Source organism: Dipodomys spectabilis, unplaced genomic scaffold (genome assembly GCF_019054845.1).
Source record: "Dipodomys spectabilis isolate Male_0828 unplaced genomic scaffold, ASM1905484v1 ptg000136l, whole genome shotgun sequence".
In the NCBI taxonomy this organism is placed as follows: domain Eukaryota; kingdom Metazoa; phylum Chordata; class Mammalia; order Rodentia; family Heteromyidae; genus Dipodomys; species Dipodomys spectabilis.
Window position 1 is genome coordinate 11,265,550 of NW_024870813.1, and position 18,843 is coordinate 11,284,392.

The window sequence follows — 18,843 nt, forward strand, 5'->3', positions numbered from 1 at the left end:
TTAAATTACTAATTTGGTGCCCCAGTAACCAAGTTTGGGTTTTTAAGTAATATAATTTGGAAATACAAGGAAGCCTGTGAGAACACATAGTATATTTCAAAGATTTATCTGTAGAAATGAGTAGAAATGAATTTCCAGACAAAAATCTATTTCTTATCAAATGATCTTTGTACATTAGGCTGTAAGGGCCGAAGGAAATTTTTTGAAAGATCATAAAGCCCAACTGCCTCCCTGATATTGAAAATCCCTGCTGTCTCATGCTCTGTACCTACCAGGTTAAGGACAACCTGATACACGCTTGGGCTGAGCTTTTACTTGTCCATTGTTTTTTTGGAAACAGGGTCTCCTCATGTTTCCCAGGCTGTCTTGAATTTCTAGGCTCAAGAGACTCTCCTGGGGCTAGGAAGGTGGCTCAATGGTAGAGTGCTTGCCTTACAGGTTCCATTCCTCAGCACCACATAAGCAGAAAAAGCTGGAAGTCATGACTCAAGTGGTAGAGTGCTAGCCTTGAGCTGAAGAGCTCATGGACAGAGCCCAGGCCCAGAGTTCAGGCCCCACGATGGACAGAAAAAAAAAAAAAAAGATCCTCCTGCATTAGCCTCCCAACCAGCTGAGAATACAGTCCTAGTGCACCTGGCTTAAAGATATGTTTTTAATTTAAGATAAATGCAAGTTTAATAACACTTAACTGACAGATACATAAACTAAGCAGATTTGTACTGTTTAAAGCTGGAAGAAACCTTGGAGGTCATCAGTATAATGAAGGTAAGACAAAAGAAGATACATAATAGGCTTCACAAAAACAAAAACAAAAACAAAAACAAAACATGCTTTTAGCCAGGCTCATACCTGTAATCCTAACTACTTACGAGGCTGAGATCTAAAGATTGCTGTTCAAAGCCAGATAAGCAGGAAAGTCCGTGAGATTCTTTTTTTTTTTTTTCATGAGATTCTTATCTCCGAATTAACTGCCAAAAAACCAGAAATGGTGCTGTGGCTCTAAGTAGTACAGTGCTAGCTTTGATCAAAAAAGCTCAGGGACGGGCTGGGAAGGAGGCTCAGTGGTAGAGCACTTGCCTTGCATGCCTGAGGCCCTGGGTTCGATTCCTCAGCACCACATAAGCAAAAGGAAAAAAGCTGGAAGTGGCTCTGTGGCAGAACACTAGCCTTGAGCTGAAGAGCTGAGGGACAGCACCCAGGCCCAGAGTTCAGGCCCCACAACCAGACCCAAAAAAAAAAAAGCTCAGGGACAGCACCCATGCCCTGAGTTCAAGCCCCATGACCAACCAAAAAAAAAAAAAAAAAAAGTGCTTCCATTACCTTATTCCCATATACAAAAAGCACACCTAGTTCAGTGGAACTACTCACTCAAGTATTTTAGAAATAAATGTCTATATCTGCATCTGTGCAATAAAAATAAGAAAACAAGGAAGATAAAAATATATGAACACCTGTAATCCTACTCAAGAGGCTGAGATCGGAGGATATCAGTACAAAGTCCAAAAGAACAAAAGCAAAAAGGTTTGAGGCTGTGGTTCAAGTTGTTTGCCTAGCAGACACAAGGCCAAACTCCAGTACTGCCAAAAAATTAATTAAAATAAAATAAAAATTAAGGTGAAATTCATATAAGACTTAGACATTCAAAGTGAAAAATTATTGTTCCTTTTTATGATTTATAGTCAACAATTTATGTGTATACAACGATTATTTTCCTCCATTTTACATAGATCAGAGGGGTCATCATGAGCAAAGTTGATATAAATATTTTAGTATGCATGTGTGAAGAGCGAGCATCTCTAAATAATATTCTTAGGAATAAAACTATCTTCTAGCTAGGTGCTGGTGGCTCACACCTGTAATCCTAGCTACTCAGGAGGCTAAGATCTGAGGATCACAATTCGAAGCCAGCCCAGGCAGGAAAGTCCATGAGACTCTTATCTCCAAGAAACCACTAGAAAACCGGAAGTGGCACTGTAGCTCAAGCAGTAGAGTGCTTGCCTTGAGCTAAAGAGCTGAGGGATAGCGCCCAGGCCCAGAGTTCAAACCCCACAACCAACCAAAAAAAAAAAAAAGCCTGTCTTCTTTACCAATACAAAGCTATTTTCCAAAATGGTTTTACCAATTTGCATTCCCAGAAATTGTAGTTCCATTTGCTTGTTTCACATACTTACAAATTGCCGATTGCATCACAATAATAACTTGCAGTTCCCTGATAACTAATGAGAAGTGTACTTTCTTGTGTGTTTATTGGACACTGGATTTCCTGTCTTTTGAAGTGTCTATTCAAATTCTTGTTTATTTTTAATAGTATCCTTGAGTATTTATTTTTAATAGTCTTACCTCATCTTTACTGGCTTCTAGAAGTTCTACTTCTACTTCTTTTATTTATTTGGGGGTGGGGGGGGTGGGAGAGGGTCTCTTGTATTACCCTTTACGTTTCCTTAGGACTTGCTTAATATGTCCAATACCAAAAAAATAAAATCAACATAGTAAGAAAAATATGTACTGAAAGAAAGTTGACCATTTCAACTGTAAACTTAAGTTTTATATTAAAGAAAAAAAAAACAGAAGGTGTCATGGAATCAGGTATTTTTTTTTTTCTACCACTAGGATTATTCTGTTTAACAATAGACTATTTAAATTACTCACTTAATAAATGCCGGTGGCATATCTCTCTTCAAAATCTGATCCTCGGTGGTCTGAACAGTCTCTTTTCCAACCTGTAAGAGGATATTCAAAATCCATATGTAAATTCTCAGACTTGCATAAACTACTAATTAAGCATATTGAAACATACCTTTAAAAAATCTATCATTGAAGTTCTAGATTCAAAGGAAATTTTTGGATTTTTTTAAATTCTTAAGACTGCTTCCATAACATGCTCCCACAAAACACTTGTATAACAATATAGACTACAAATACAATGCTATGTTACATTTTTTTAAAGTAATTTGAAGGCATCACTGAGAACAGTGAGAGACAGCAAGATATAGTGGTGCATGCCTATAATCCCAGCACTCACTCAGAAGGCTGAGACAGGGGGATCAAAACTTCAAGGCCAGCTGGGCACCAGTGGCTCCCACCCATAATCCTAGCTACTCAGGAGGTTAAGATCTGAGGATTGTGGGTCAAAGCCAGCGAGACTCTTATCTCCAATTAACCACCAGAAAATCACAAGTGGAGCTGTGGCTCAAGTGGTAGAACACTAGCCTTGAGCTGAAAAGCTTGGGGACAGCACCCAGGCACAGAGTTCAAGACTCATGAACAACCGCCCCCCCCCCCCCCAAATTCAATGTCACGTTGGACTTCACTGAGAGACTTTGTCTTAAATAAAAAAAAAAAGAAAGAAAGAAAATGGCGTGGGGCGGGGCAAGGAGAAAGGAGAAGAAGGGGAGGAAAGAGGAAGTAATAGAGACTACATATGTATAATTTTTTTGCAAATTTTTATTGTAATTACATAATTTCACAAATTTCACAGTATTGTGGGATAGTGATGCTTAAAGTCACAGACACATTCTAACCTTCATGGGGCAAATTGTCTATAAAAATATATATGTATAATTTTTGTAATTAAAAACTGCTGCCAGTTGCTGGTGGCTCACACATATAATCCAAGCTACTCAGGAGGCTGAGATCTGAGAATACCGGTTCAAAGCCAGCCCGGGAAGGAAAGTCCTTGAGACTCTTATCTCCAATAAACCACCAGAAAACCAGAAGAGGCATTGTGGCTCGTGGTAGAGCACTAGCCTTGAGCTGAAGAGCTGAGGGACAGTGCCCAGGCCCAGAGTTCAAGCCCTACAACCAACAACAACCAAAAAAAACAAAAACAAAAACAAAAAACCTACTATATCTCTAAAATGTTACATGAAGCACAGGAATCAAGTTGGGTAGACTGAAAAAAGAAAAAGAAAAAGTTACTGGGCCTGAGAAAAACATTCTAATTAATTATGACTGACCCTAGAAATGAAATATGAAAATCTGCAACTTCACTAGTAACCCAGGAAACTGAAATTAGAACATGTCGTCCTATGTTACTGAGCAATTTAAAAAGAAATAATATATAATGCAGAATACAACAATGAAATAGCTTTATAGCCTGCAGGTGGCAATGTAAACAATACAGGTTCTTTGGAAAATCATCTGTAGTATTTATGAGGAAATAGAAAATGTCATGGGGCTGGGAAGGTGGCTCTGATAGAGCGTTTGCCTTGCATGCCTGCAGCCCTGGGTTCGATTCCTCAGCACCACATAAGCAAAAAGAAAAAAGCCGAAAGTGGTGCTGTGGCTCAAGTGGTAGAGCGCTAGCCTTGAGCTGAAGAGCTGAGGGACAGCACCCGGGCCCAGAGTTCAGGACCCAAAAAAAAAAAAAAAAATTATGACATTTTTTTTTTCTTTTTTTTGGGGGGGAGGGGGGTCCAGTCGTGGGGCCTGAGCTCTGGGCTTGGGCGCTGTCCCTCAGCTCTTCAGCTCAAGGCTAGCGCTCTACCACTTGAGCCACAGCGCCACTTCCGGCTTTTTTCTTTTTGCTTATGTGGTGCTGAGGAATCGAACCCAGGGCCTCAGGCATGCAAGGTAAGCGCTCTACCACTGAGCCACCTTCCTAGCCCCAAAATGTCATAATTTTTAAAATCCACTTTTGAGAATACATTCTATAAGTAATAATGCCAAATGTGAATAACAATATTCACAAAAGTACTCACTAAAGTATTAGTCACAGTGGTGAAAATGTTTTTGAAATGCTAATATTATAATATTTGTAATTTAGGGCTGGATATGTAGCTTAATGGTAGAATGCTTGTCTAGCAAACAAAAGGTCCTGGGGGTAATTCCTAGACACCAATTAAAACAAAGATATTAACATCTAATTCTTATAATTTAAAAAAATCTTAAAATGTTATTCAAAATTACGTAGGTACAATTATTTCCTACTTAATGTGGCTGAATGTGGCTTAGTGGTAGATTGCTTGCCTAGTATGCATGAAGCCCAGGGTTCAATTCCTCAGTACCACATAAACAGAAAAAGCCGGAAATGGCACTGTGGCTCAAGTGATGAGTACTAACCTTGAGCAAATAAAGGCCAGGGACAGTGCCCAGGCCCTGAGTTCATGCCCCAGGACCAGGGGGTTAGAGGGGGGATAATTACCTGTCATTTTTTACTTTCAAAATAATAATAGTCAACTTTTTTTTTTTGGTTGGTCCAGGGACTTGAAGTCCGGGTTTGGGCACCATCTCAGAGCTTCTTTTACTCTGCCACTTAAGGCACAGCACCACTTCCAGATTTTTTTTTTTAAATCGTTTATTAGAGATAAGATTACGTGGGCATATTATACCCAGAAATGGTAATGTATCTTCACCTTCATAAAAATTACTCCTATGCAAGAGTTGGATGTTTATTTTCTTCTGTGATATTGTGATTATAAAAGTACTGCCCAAGAAGTAAACTTTATTCCAGTGAATCATATACATAAAGCTACAAAGAAGTGCTGAATCATAAGTTAAACCACCTATTATTAAAAAAGCCTGAGAAAATTTTAAAACTCAGATTGGAAAGCCTCTCCATCTTATTTTGCCATTTAACTTTTGATTTCTGCTTAAAGAAGAAAAAAAAAGGGAAAAAACCCTAAAATGCACAATAAATAAGCTAAAGAAAATGACACAATAACCCATTCAGGAAATGTAAGTCATGCATAAATTAGTGGATACAAATTTTTTTCTCAAGTTAATAGCTCAAAAAAGGCAACACACATACTACTGTGTAAAGCCAGCACTTTGGTAGACAATAGATGGTCTGTATCATAATAAAACCATTTCACATCAGCAGCTGGTTCTCTAGAGTTTCTCAGATAAAACATGACAGAATATTTCCAGATGGATTGTTCACTGTATTTTCCAGCTAAAAGCCTTTCCATTCAAAAGGCTGCAAGCCATGATTTCATGAAGGAAAAGATGAAGTTCAGCCTCCAAGTCAGTGGTTCATAGTAAGTACTAGAACAAGAAGCACAGCCACATTTAAGAAACATGGATTCCTTGCCTGTGTGTATGAGGACACTGAGAACATGAGAGGGATCCTCCTAAGCCTCTTTACAGAGTAGTTGGTTGCTCAGTGTTATTAAACATGTACTGAGCACAACTACATGTAACAGGCACTGTTCTAGGTACTGAGGCTAGAAGCAGAACATAAAAACAAGTTTTTATTTTAGTAGGAGTAGACAGTATGCAAATTAACAGTATAATTCCACGTCAGTGAGTGATGCTATGAAAAGTATGGGTGGGGGAATGCAGAGAAAGAGGAACCCTGTTACACTGCTGGTGGGAATGTACACTTATACAACCACTTTGGAAAGCAGTCTGGAGGGTCCTCAGAAAGGTAAATATTGGCCTCTCTTATAACCCAGTCATACCACTTCTAGGCATCTATCCTGAACAACAGGAACCAGTATACAAGGACACATGCACCTCCATATTTATTGCAGCACTGTTCACAATTGCCAGGATATGGAAACAACCCAGATGCCCCACTACAGATGAATGGATCCAAAAATTGTGGTATTTATACACAATGGAATGTTACGCAGCCATTAGAAAGGACAAAATAATGGCATTTGCAGGGAAATGGATGGAGCTAGAAGAAATCATGTTGAGCGAGGTAAGCCAAGAGCAAAGAGACAAAAGGCACATGGTCTCCCTGATAAGTGGATGCTAAATCCAAAATACAAGGTGATAGGACAAAATTAGTAAGACTTAAGAAACAAAGGACTTCCACTCATGTGGTCGAATCACTACTAAATAACCCCATGCTGCTGATCACGTATATGGTATATATGTGCACACCAGAGGGAAACCAGGAGGATGACACAGAATTAGAGGGAAACATACAACAGCGGGACCCATCAGCTGCACTGGACATTGACCAAAATGAACTAAGCAACTCAATGGCAGTGATGGGAGGGAGGGCACAAGTGCGACAGAGGGAACAGCTGATGCTATGCAAAACAAAAGAAATATCATATCACCCAATGTGGAAGAAATAACTGTATTGCAAAGCTCATAGAACTCATAAATGCTATAGACCATGATAGACAATTTGCTCCATGAAAGTTAGAATGTGTTTGTGACTTTAACTAAGCATCCCTATCCCACAATACTGTGAAATTATGTAACCACTTAATCACAATAAAAAAAATTGAAGAAAAAAAAAAAGTATAGGTGGAAGTAGTGGGTGCCTACTTTAGAAAGAGTAGACAGATAGTCCTTCCTAAAGAAAGGATATCAGAGTTGATTGTGAAGCTAAGAAAGGGCTAAGAAAGAGCAATGCAGAGAAAATAGCCAGAAAAAAAGCCCACTGCAAGAGAGAGGTGTGCTTAAAGGAACATGATCAGAGAGGCTAAAAGCTCAGGGAGAGCAGGAAGCCTACCTGGTGTGGCTATGTGAAGTAAGGCAAGAAGACAAGATACCCTTTCAAGTCAGGTTGAAGGTGTTTCAAGAATCCTTTATAAATACAATAGGAAGCAAGAGTCCTAAACAAAAGATTGATATGATATGATTTTTCTTTTTGACAGATCCTTTTGCCTATTATGTTCAGAACTTAGGGGAAAACTAGTGAAGTGCCATCTGCAATCATGGAAAGATGTGAAAATGGAAATGGAAGCCAGGCACTGGTGGCCCATGCCTGTAAAAATCCTATCTACTGAGGAGGCTAAAATTTGAAGATCACCATTTGAAGCCAGCACAGGCAGATAAATCCAAGAAACTCATCTCCAATTAACCGACAAAAAGCCAGAGTGGAAAATGGAGGAAAGAAGGGAATTATGATATATTTGGTCAAAGAACTTCAAAGGTAGTCTTAATGGCAGAGTTATCATTAAAAGGTAAGGTGCTCACCAGTGGCTCACAACTATAACCCTAGCTACTCAGGAGGCTGAAATCTGAGGATCTCAGTTCAAAACCAGCCCCAGCAGACAAATCTAGGAGACTCTCATCTCCAATTAACCAGCAGAAAGCCAAAGGTGGAGGTGGAGCTCAAGTGGCAGACTGCCAGCCATGAGCAAAAATTAAGAAAACACTCATGACTACACTAGGCAAAACCATTAAGACAGTTTTGTAACTAGCAAGTATAGTATCCAGAGGAGAGGTTTTCTTAAAAAAACAATTGTAGGGGGATTGGGGTGTAGTTGAAGAGGTTGAGAGGGAGGGGATGGTAGGGGAAAAACAAAGGAGGAGGCAACAATGCTGAATAAGAAATGTACTCATTACCTTGCTCATGTAACTGTAACCCCTCTGTACAGTATTTTCACAATAAAAAAACCTATTTTTTTAAAAAAATGGCATTCCTGAAGAAGAAAAAAGAATTGTATTTGATTAGTCTGTGCCCCTTTCACAGAGTAGGAGTGGATGAGTAAAGAGAAATAGATAAAGTATAACTGAGACACTAAATTTGATTTTGTTATTCTAAGCTGTATTCATACTCACAATGATTATACCCACAATTACTCTGGTTCTCAATGCACAGCCTAGAAATAGAGAGGGGAGGTACACTGAGCAGCCTAGTTTTGAAAGTTCAACAAGTAAGACATAACTGTGTAGAATGAATACCATTTTTACTTGAAAATTGTGTTCTGGCAGTGCTGTCCAACAGAATTTTCTGTTAGGATGGAAATGTTTTCACTTTGAACTGCCTAATACAGTGGCCATTAGCCACAGGTGACTACTGAGCACTGGAAATTGGGGCTGGTACAGATGGGAATTGAAGTTTAATTTTTACTTAATTTTAATTGATATTGGATCTCTACTGTCTTGTTTCCAGACTCTACCTTCTTCTAAATCATTCTTTTTGTTTGTCAATCAACCTTTCTTTAACGCCTTTGCAGAAAAGCAATATATGGTCTCTTCAGAAAAGAAAGGAACTAGTCCTAGAACAATAAATAGATTGTATCAATAGATGGAGAAGAAAAAGGTCCAAACCATCCAACGAGAAAGAAGAGTAGAGAGGGACTCAGTAAGATGTGTTTGAGTACATAGTTTACTAGACAAGATAGATAGGCTGGAGTGACTTCAGCAAAGAAATGAGCTAGAAAAGAAAAGTTCACTGTGGACACAGGCAATTATGTTACCTTGATCTGCCCATTTATTGAAGGGTAGTCATTCTCTGCTCTAGATCTTGCAAATCCAGTGTTATATCACTGCATTAGCACATCCAGAACTTCCAAGAGCCAGTTTCTAAAGATACACAGGCCTAGAAAGACATCAGATTTGCCAACAACTGGTAAAGCCTGTCAAGGAAAATCAAAGACAAAGCTTCAGAGTTGTGAAGTCCCATCTGAATGACAGGAACTCTATTTCTTCCTCTCTCTCCCTCTGCCATTAAAACAGAAACAGTTTCTACATCAAGACCAACTACAAGTGGGATGAATCACAAAATACCCAGTGTTAACTAGCAGTTAATCTGCATGGTATGTGGGAAGATATTAGACCTAAAAGTTATCTTACTATGATTACGTATATGATTTCCAACACAGGTTACAACAAACAGGTCAAGTAATAGTCTTTTTTTTAATGGGGAGTGGAACTGGAATTTGAACTCAGGGCCTCATGCTACCTGGGCTTGCCTTTTTGGCTGACACTCTTGCTCCATGCCTCCAACCCAACTTTTTGCTGGTTATTTTACAGGAGTCTCACAGACTTTTCTGTGAAGGCTAACTTTGATCCCCTGGATTTGTCTCCTGAGTAGTGTGAACCACCTGTACCTAGCCGGGTCAGTAATAATTTTCATTAATCCCTCAAACCTGTGCATCACATGGTAATCAAAAACACTTGGTCTGTGAAGCCAAATGTTTATACATTTTAGGACTAGGCATCTTGCTGTCTTGTCCAGGAGCTAATAAATGCCTATGTGACCTCAAATAAGTCATTTACTTATTCAAGTATTTCATCTTCCACTGTGTTCTCTCTACCACTGTGTGGCCTATCTTTACTTATTATGGGTTAGCCAAACTCCCTTTTAGACAATAATAAATATACCTTTTAATTTATCCATCTCAAATCCCATTGGTTGCTTCCAATCCCTTTTGAAGTTGGTTATTTTCTAGATAGGGTCTCATTTTATCCCTAATCGGGCCTGAAATGAAATCCTCCATCTGTGCTTCCCCATAATACAACTGTAACAGGCACATACCACCACATCCAGCTATTAGCAGAGACAGAATCTCATAACCTTTTTGCATGGCCTGGCTTTTAACCACAACCCCCTAGTCTCCACCTCTCAAACATCTAGGATTATAGGCTTGAGCCACTATGCCTCGCTCAAATCTTTTAAAAAACAAAGCAATGGTGGCTGGGAATGTGACTTAGTGGTAAAGTGCTTGCCTAGAATGCATGAAGCCCTGAGTTCAATTCCTCAGTAGCACATACACAGAAAAAGATGGAAGTAGTGTTGTGTCTCCAGTGGTAGAGAGCTAGCCTTGAGCAGAAGTAGCTCAGACACAATGCTCAAGCCATGTGTTCAGGCCCCAGGACTGGCAAAAAAAAAAAAAAGTATAAATTAATGTACATGGCAAGAATATACAGCTCAATGGTAGAATGCTTTCCTAACACTAGGTTCTATTCTCAGCACAAGCCCTAGGTTCAATTGCCAGCACCCCAAAATAAAATAGATAACATGAGGAATAAATCAATTTAAGTAATAAATTTTTAAAAATTAAATTCCCAGATATTTTATATGTGCATTTCATGATTATGTGATTCAACTGAAGTCAATGCCTCTGTTTTTTAAAATAAATCTTATTCCCTCTGCTAAAAAAAAGAAAGAAAGAAAGAAAAGAAAAGGCTCTGAAATTAAAGGGCTAAAAAATGTAGAGATTGGGGCTGGGAAGGTGGCTCAGTGGTAGAGCACTTGCCTTGCATGCATAAGGCCCTGGGTTCGATTCCTCAGCACCACATAAGCAAAAAGAAAAAAGCCGGAAGTGAAGCTGTGGCTCAAGTGGTAGAGCGCTAGCCTTGAGCTGAAGAGCTGAGGGACAGCACCCAGGCCCATAGTTCAGGCCCCATGACCGGTCCCAAAACAAAACAAAACAAAAAAAATGTAGAGATTAAAAAAAATCCAATCCTGAGGTGGTAGTTTAAGCCTATAATCCAAGCTACTTGGGAAGCAGCGGTCTGGGGGTCATGATTTGAGGCCAGCCCAGGGAAAAAAAAGAAAAAAGTTCTAGAGCCTTCATCTCAAACAGTGACTGAACATGGTGGTATACTATACACCTGTCATCTCCAATGAAAGGGGACACACAAATAGGAGGATATAAACTCAAGTCATCCCATGCAAAAGTGAGATCTTACCTCAAAAATAACCAACATAAAAAGGGGCTAGAAGCATGGCTCAAATAGCAGAGTGCCTAGTAGAGCTAGACAGCTATAATCCTAGCTACTCACAAGGCTGAAATTTAGAGAATCACCATTCAAGGCAATCCAGGGCAGAAAATACTCACTAGCCTTCATCTCCAAATAACCAGCAAAAAATAGGGCTGGAAGGCATGGCTCAAGAGTGGTAGAGCAACCAGCCTAGCAAGCATGAGACCCTGAGTTCAAATCTCAGTACTGTGAAAATTAAAAACTTAAAAAAATAAAGAATTTAATTAAGATAATGATGACTATCATTGTGACTTTAAAAATAAATATTTTTAAAAAAAGAATTCACAAGCTGGGCACCGGTGGCTCACACCTGTAATCCTAGCTACTCAGGAGGCTGAGATCTGAGGATCACGGTTCAAAGCCAGGCCGGGCAGGAAAGACCATGAGATTCCTATCTCCAATACACCACTAGAAAACCGGAAGTGGCGCTGTAGCTCAAGCGGTAGAACGCTCACCTTGAGCTGAAGAGCTGAGGGACAGTGTCCAGGCCCAGAGTTTAAGCCCCACAACCAACAAAAAAAAAAAAAGAATTCACAGTCAAAGGTCTGAGCAAGCAGTCCAAGGCACTTTCTTAAAAATGACTCAAGAAGTAATAGGAGAAAAACAAAGGAGGGGTTAACAATGTTCAACAAGAAATGTACTCATTACCTCATTCATGTAACTGTAACCCCTCTGTACAGCATCTTTACAATAAATTAAATTTTTAAAAAAAAAACTCAAGTTGGGGATAGAATTCTTACCTAGGCATAGGTGAGGCCCTGGGCTTGATTCCAGCATAGGGAGCTAAAAAAAAAATCTCTTTAAGGGAAATCTAACTTTAGAAGGGAAAAAGAACTGTGATGTGGGGGGTGGGGGGGAAGAATATGATCAAGGCATATTATATAGAGAGAGAGACAAGTCAAAATGTAAAACTGATGTGATTAAAAGTATTTTTTAAACATGAAAAATGGCATAATAAATATATGTTATCGCTTCCAAATTAGTTTCATTGATGAGAGGAAATTCAGATTTTTTTTTGGGGGGGGGGGTTGTTTTGTTTTGTCGGTTATGGGGCTTGAACTCTGGGCCTGAGCCCTTTGCCTGAGCTCTTCAGCTCAAGGCTAGTGCACTACCACTTTGAGCCATTGCACCAGTTCCAATTTTCTGGTGGTTAGTTAGAGATAAAGAGTCTCACAGAATTTTCCTGCCTGGGCTGGTTATGAACCACAATCCTCAGATCTCAGCCTCTTGAGTAGTTAGGATTACAGGTGTAAACCGCCAGTGCCTGGCAGATTTGTTATTTCTATTCATTGCTAAAATTTCTCTTTTATTTTCCTCTTCAGAGCACGGACTTTAGCTTTGAGGTCAACCTTCCTTCACTATCATCATAGGTACTTTGTGCCAACCACGTGGCCAGTAGTAGGTGGTGGGGGAGAATGAGATAAGCAATAACTCCCTCATACAGATAAAGAATAGCAGTGAGTTAGAAAAATGTCTGGGAGGCATTTTCAGGAAACTTGGCAGGAAGCCCTGTTTCTTTTGAAGAGCTCTTACTTTGTTCAGTAGTTAATTTCAATATCTTTTGTTCAAAATGCTACAGTAGGAGGACTTTTGTCTTCTGCTGTTATTATTACTCCTCTCATCAAAAGCCACTCAGTTTGATTTAAAATGTAGATTTTGTTAAGAGAAATAACTACCTAGTTCAAAATTATGTTGATGTTTCCCTTTAAAAGTATGTCAATGTAGAGCTGGGAAGATGGCTCACTGGTAGAGTGCTTGCCTTGCATGCATGAGGCCCTGGGTTCAATTCCTCAGCACCATATAAGCAGAAAAAGTTGGAAGTGGCACTGTGGCTCAAGTGGTAGAGCACTAGCCTTGAGCTGAAGAGCTGAGGGACAGCGCCCAGGCCCAGAGTTCAAGCCCCACACCGAAAAAAAAAAAAAAAAAAAAGTTAATGTAGATATCTCCTTTTAGCTAGACTAAATATTAAAAAAAATAGTGAGACAAAAAAACACAGCAGAGAGAAGTTGTGATACAATTTGCACAGCACCAATGGTTCACACCTGTAATCCTAGCTACTCAGGAGGCTGAGATTTAAGGATCCTGGTTCGATGCCAGCCCGAGCAGAAAAGGTCCTGGAAGACTCTTATCTCCGATTAACCACTCAAAAACCAGAGGTAGGGCTGGGAAGGTGTCTCAGTGGTACAGTGTTTGCTTTGCATACCTGAGGCCATGGGTTTGATTCCTCAGCACCACATAAGCAGAAAAACCCGGAAGTGGTGTTATGGCTCAAGTGGTAAAGTGCTAGGCATTGAGCTGAATAGCTGAGGGACAGCGCCCAGACCCAGAGTTCAGACCCCACAACTGACAAAAAGCAAACAAACACAGAGGTAGCACTGTAGGTCAAAGTGGTAGAGCACTAGACGAGCATGAAGAGGCTGAATTCAAGCCCTACAACTGGGGGGGGGAGAGGCTTGGGGAGAGGGGGAGAGAGCATGCCTGTAATGCTAGCACCTCAGGAAGCTGAAGTAGGAGGACCAAGAGTTTAAGGCCAGCCTAGGCTACATGGCAAGACCCTGACTCAAAAAAAAGGCAACAGGGAAGGTTCCTCTTGTATTTAGATGAGAGAATACATGTGATGAAAATATAAGCTCCCTCAGTACCACAATCTAGGTAACAAATTAGCTATGACCAATTGGTTGTTACGAGACAGGAGAATGTGCTCTCATGGGCTAGTTACTTTGGCTCAAATCAGGGTCTTATGATATAAATGTTAGGCAGACCAATCCATTATCTGAACAGCCATTCAGATATGCAGCTTGTCCTGTGCCAGGCCAAGGTCATTTAGGATAATAATAATTGATGTTGACTTATCATCAGCATGTTTTCCTGTCCATGGGATATTTGCAACCCCTTCTTGATATCTTTGTGTGTCATTGACAGCTAGCGGGGCAGTCAGGTGTTTAAAAGGCCAGGCATACATCAAAAAACCAGGGCTCTCTAACACACTCTGATTTTCAACTCAGTCATTCGTTGACTCAACACTTAGTACTTTCTGTATGGTAGGCATTGTGTACATCATTGCCAGGGAAAAGGAAGTGGGAATGACCTTGTCCTACAAAGAGAAGACGAATGAGAGTCAAGTATAAGCTCTTTATCAGTGAAGTAAAGATAAAGAAACCAGGAAGTCTGAATGGGGAATCTCCAGAAATAGCAGGATAAAGGTATAAAGAAGGCCTTCAACTGGACACCAGTGGCTACTCAGGAGGCTGAGATCTGAGGATCTGCCAGCCTGGGCAGATAAAAGTCCTCCAGGGACTCTTATCTCCAATTAACCTCTCAAAAACTGGAAGTGGAGCTTTGACTCAAAGTGGTAGAGCCTTGAGCTAAAGAGCTCAGGGAAAGTGCCTAAGTTCAAGCCCCACAACCCACAAAAAAAGAAAGGCTTTCCACCAGTGGGGTGGATATGTGGCAGCATGGTCACTTTAAAGAACATTAGGTCCACATATGAGATTGGTTGGAGAGGAAGTGTGGAAAAGCTAGGAAGGTGGAGAAGAAAGGAGCATAAATATTACTGGCTAAGCAAAGGGAAATTGAGTCTAAGCAAAGAACATCTTTAGGTTTATATTTCAAATAGACAATTTCAGCTCCAAGAATGGAACAGAATGAAGAAAAATATAAGAAGGCAAATTCATGTAAGAGTTCACTCACTCAACCAACAATAATGTAACATACTATTAACCAGGTAGTAAAGACAGGGATGAGGAACATATACATGGTCCCTGACCTCACGGAGCTTAGATGCTTAGTGAAAGATAAAGATGAACTAAAATATTTGCAGTACAGACAGAGGTAAAAGGCAGAATAAGAGCTGCAGGCACACATCATACACAGATCTTCCATGTGGAGGTGAAAATGGAATTTACTATAGAATGACTATCCAGCTCAAGGGAGAAGGTTAACAGATAACAGAAAGATCTGGAAGGGGAGCAATTAGCACTGCAGGACTCAGATGGAGATGTCTAATAAGCAAGTGAATTGGTGATTCCTCAGTTCATTTACCTTCACTAGAGAAATGGATTCAAAATTAAAAACCAGGTAAGTTAAGACCCAGAAACACTAACAGGAAAGCAGCTGGTTAGAAAACACGCTGGTGAAAAGCTCTGAAGCAGAAGTAGCTGAGACAGAAGCAGGGGAAAGGGAGAATGTTCTGAAAGCAAAAGGAATAGAGAGTTTCAAGAACAGTCAATAATGTAAATGGCCAGAGAAAGGTTAATGGTCTCTAGCATATTCAGTTATGCAATCGCCATATTCGATTTTTTAATATTTCCTCACCCCAAAAAGAAACCCAGTAACCATTACCAGTCATTATGTCTCTCATTTGGCTTCCTTCCCAAACCAGCCTGAAGTGATCATTAATCGACTTTCTGTCTAGACAGAGTTGCCTGTTCTAAATATCTGATTTGGGAATCACACAATATATGCTGCTTTTTTCATGTTGTAGCATCTACCACTACTTCATTTCTTTTTGTTGCCAAATAATATTCTATCGCATGGTTATACCACAGTGTCTATCTATTCACCAGTTGTTAGACAACTGAATTGTTTTCACTTTTTGGTCACTATGAATATGCTCACATGGATATTAGTGAAATGTTTATGTAAAAACAATGTTTTTATTTCTCGTAGTTATATACTTAAGTGTTGAATTGATGGCTGTGATGGTTTGGATGTGGTTTGTCCCTCAAAGTTTCATGTTTTAGAAGCACAGTATAGCAATGGGAGATAGCATGGATGTGGGGGAGGGAGGGCTAATGGAAATTGAACAGAGGGTTTCACACATGCTAAGCTAGTAGCTTGCCATATATGCACTGCAATTCCTGATGGAATGAAATCTTTAGGAGGTAGGACCTAGTGGAAGGTCCTTAGAGCATTGAAGACACTGACCTCTGAGGACAATGTTGGTCTCCTAGAGTAAGATCTTTCTAGTCTGAAACCAAGTGTGGTAGGCAAATGCCTGTAATCCCCAGCATTAGAGAATAGGGAAAAAGAGTTTCAAGGCCAGACTAGACTACAGAACAAGTTCTGAACCAGTCTCATCTATATCTATATAGAATGTATAACTGTATTCATGCATGAATGAATGAATTCAATCCTGAGCTTGACCAAAGTCTTTCTCTTTCTGTATAGAAATGCTATTTGGCCATGATGTCCCCACTGGAAGCTAAACCAATGAAGCCACCCAATCTTAGACTTTTAGTTCCCAAGATTGTAAGCTAAATAAACCTCATTTTTGGGCTAGGAAGGTGGCTCAGTGGTAGAGCTCTTGCCTTGCATGCATGAAGCCCTGGGTTCGATTCCTCAGCACCACATAAGCAAAAAGAAAAAAGCCGGAAGTGGCATTGTGGCTCAAGTGGTAGAGCGCTAGCCTTGAGCTGAAGAGCTGAGGGATATCGCCCAGGCCCAGAGTTCAGGCCCCACGCCCGGACCCAAAAATAAATAAATAAATAAAAATAAACCTCATTTTCTTTGTAAGTGATCTCCTTCAAGTATTGCATTATAACAACACAAAGCTACTATACTTTCCACGTTTACTTGTTTAAGGGAAGGCCAGGCTGTTTTCCAAAGATGCTTCACCATTTTTTTTTTTTTTTGGTTGGTTGTGGGGCCTGAACTCTGGGCCTGGGCGCTGTCCCTCAGCTCTTTCACTATTTTATACCTCACCTCTTCAACAACACTGTCTTACTCATTATAGCCAATCTAGTGAAGTGACCTTGATTCAAATACCCCTAACAGCTGAGCATTTTTTATGAGCTTTGACCACTTGTATTTGGAAAAATGTCTACTCAGATCTTTTGCCTCTCTCTATATATATATATTTTTTTTTGGGGGGGGGGTCCGGTCATGGGCTTGAACTCTGGGCCTGGGCGCTGTCCCTCAAGGCTAGTGCTCTACCACTTGAGCCACAGCACCACTTCCAGCTTTTTTTTTCTGCTTATGTGGTGCTGAGGAATCGAACCCAGGGCCTCATGCATGCAAGGCAAGCGCTCTACCACTGAGCCATCTTCCCAGCCCTGCCTCTATATTTTAATCAAGTTGTCTTTTTATAAATATTTCCTCAGGTTATCAGCTGTCATTTTACTTTCTTTGTGCTGTCCTTAACAACAAAAAAGTTTTTAATTTATCTAATTTTTATTTTGTCATTGATGCCTTTAATGTAGTATTTAATGTTTTGTCTTACCCAAGGTCATGAACTTACTCCTGTGTTTTATTCTAAGAAGAGTATAGTCCAAGCTCTTACATTTAGGCCTATGATCCATTCAGAACTGACCTTAGTGTACTGAATGAGAAATGCTAAATATTTTGTTTCAAAGCAAAAAAAAAAAAAGCACATAGATAAGGTTAATGAAAGGAGGTAATAAACCAGAGATTAGTCCTGAAGCAAGGACTCAGAAGAGGCAGAGATAGAGACTGGAGAGCAGGTACTGAGACTATTCTATACCAGAGGAAAGTCCCTTCTACTCCAGTGACAAAAGAGACAATGGAGAAAAAGAACAGAGACAGAAAAGAAACTACAACTAGGGTACTGGGCTGTATCTTCTTAGGAATTTACAAGATACATTAGCTTATTGAAGGTTCTAAGATAACCTTCAGCCAAGAAATCTCTTCGATTTTAATTTACCATTTCCGAATTAAGTGGACCAAGAATTCTTCATTCCTAGCACTTATTAGCCTATCATGGAACTAATATTTGTAATATTTGCAATATTTCCATACTTGGAAAGTAGTGATGTAGGCCAGAAATTACAAATTCCTGGCCTCTGAGCAGAACTTGGAACAAGAATAGTTTTTGTTTGGGTCTGGGCTGTTCTTTGTTTTGCTGTGCAGCAGATTGAACCAGGCCATGAACATGCTACTCAAGTGCTTGGCCACTGGGCTATACAGCCCAGCCTTTGGACTGTTCTGAAAAGATCAAGAAATTTTAGGTTGAAGGCATAGGTCTGGTGGCAGAGCGCCAGGCAATGGATAAAAGCCAGCACCTGGGCTATGGGCCTGCTAGACAGATGCTCTACCATGTAAGCCTTGCCCCACTCCAGCCGCTTCTTTAGTTGAGGCCTACACTTTTCAATTTACTACAGTCTCCACCACTCCCCAATATACTACAACTGTCTCACTATACTTGTTCGCTATTTGGATAACAGTTTCTTCCACAAAAAGTGGTGTTAAGTAAAATATTTGTTTCACTATTGACAGAACATCCTATCCTAATCCTAAATAAACATCCATATTAAAAAAAAAAAAAAGACAGGAAGAAAACAGATTTTTATTTTCTTCTAAACCCTTTTCCATATTTTTTAGGGTTTGGGTGTTTTTTTTAATAAGTATGTATTATCTCCACAATCAGAAAAATATAGTGGAAGTTACAAAATATGGGCCAGGGATGGTAGTACAAACCTATAATCC

At 39.9% G+C, this 18,843-nt stretch overlaps 1 protein-coding gene across 2 annotated transcripts in view; it reads right to left on the bottom strand.

The window, feature by feature from the left end:
- The window catches only part of Vcl (vinculin), a 99,619-nt gene that overhangs the window by 60,655 nt on the left and 20,121 nt on the right, over nt 1-18,843 (bottom strand). For both annotated transcript variants that reach the window (XM_042690116.1, XM_042690117.1), the window contains exon 2: nt 2,650-2,720. In XM_042690116.1, the coding sequence (XP_042546050.1) occupies nt 2,650-2,720 (71 nt within the window). The remainder of the gene's footprint in view (nt 1-2,649; nt 2,721-18,843) is intronic.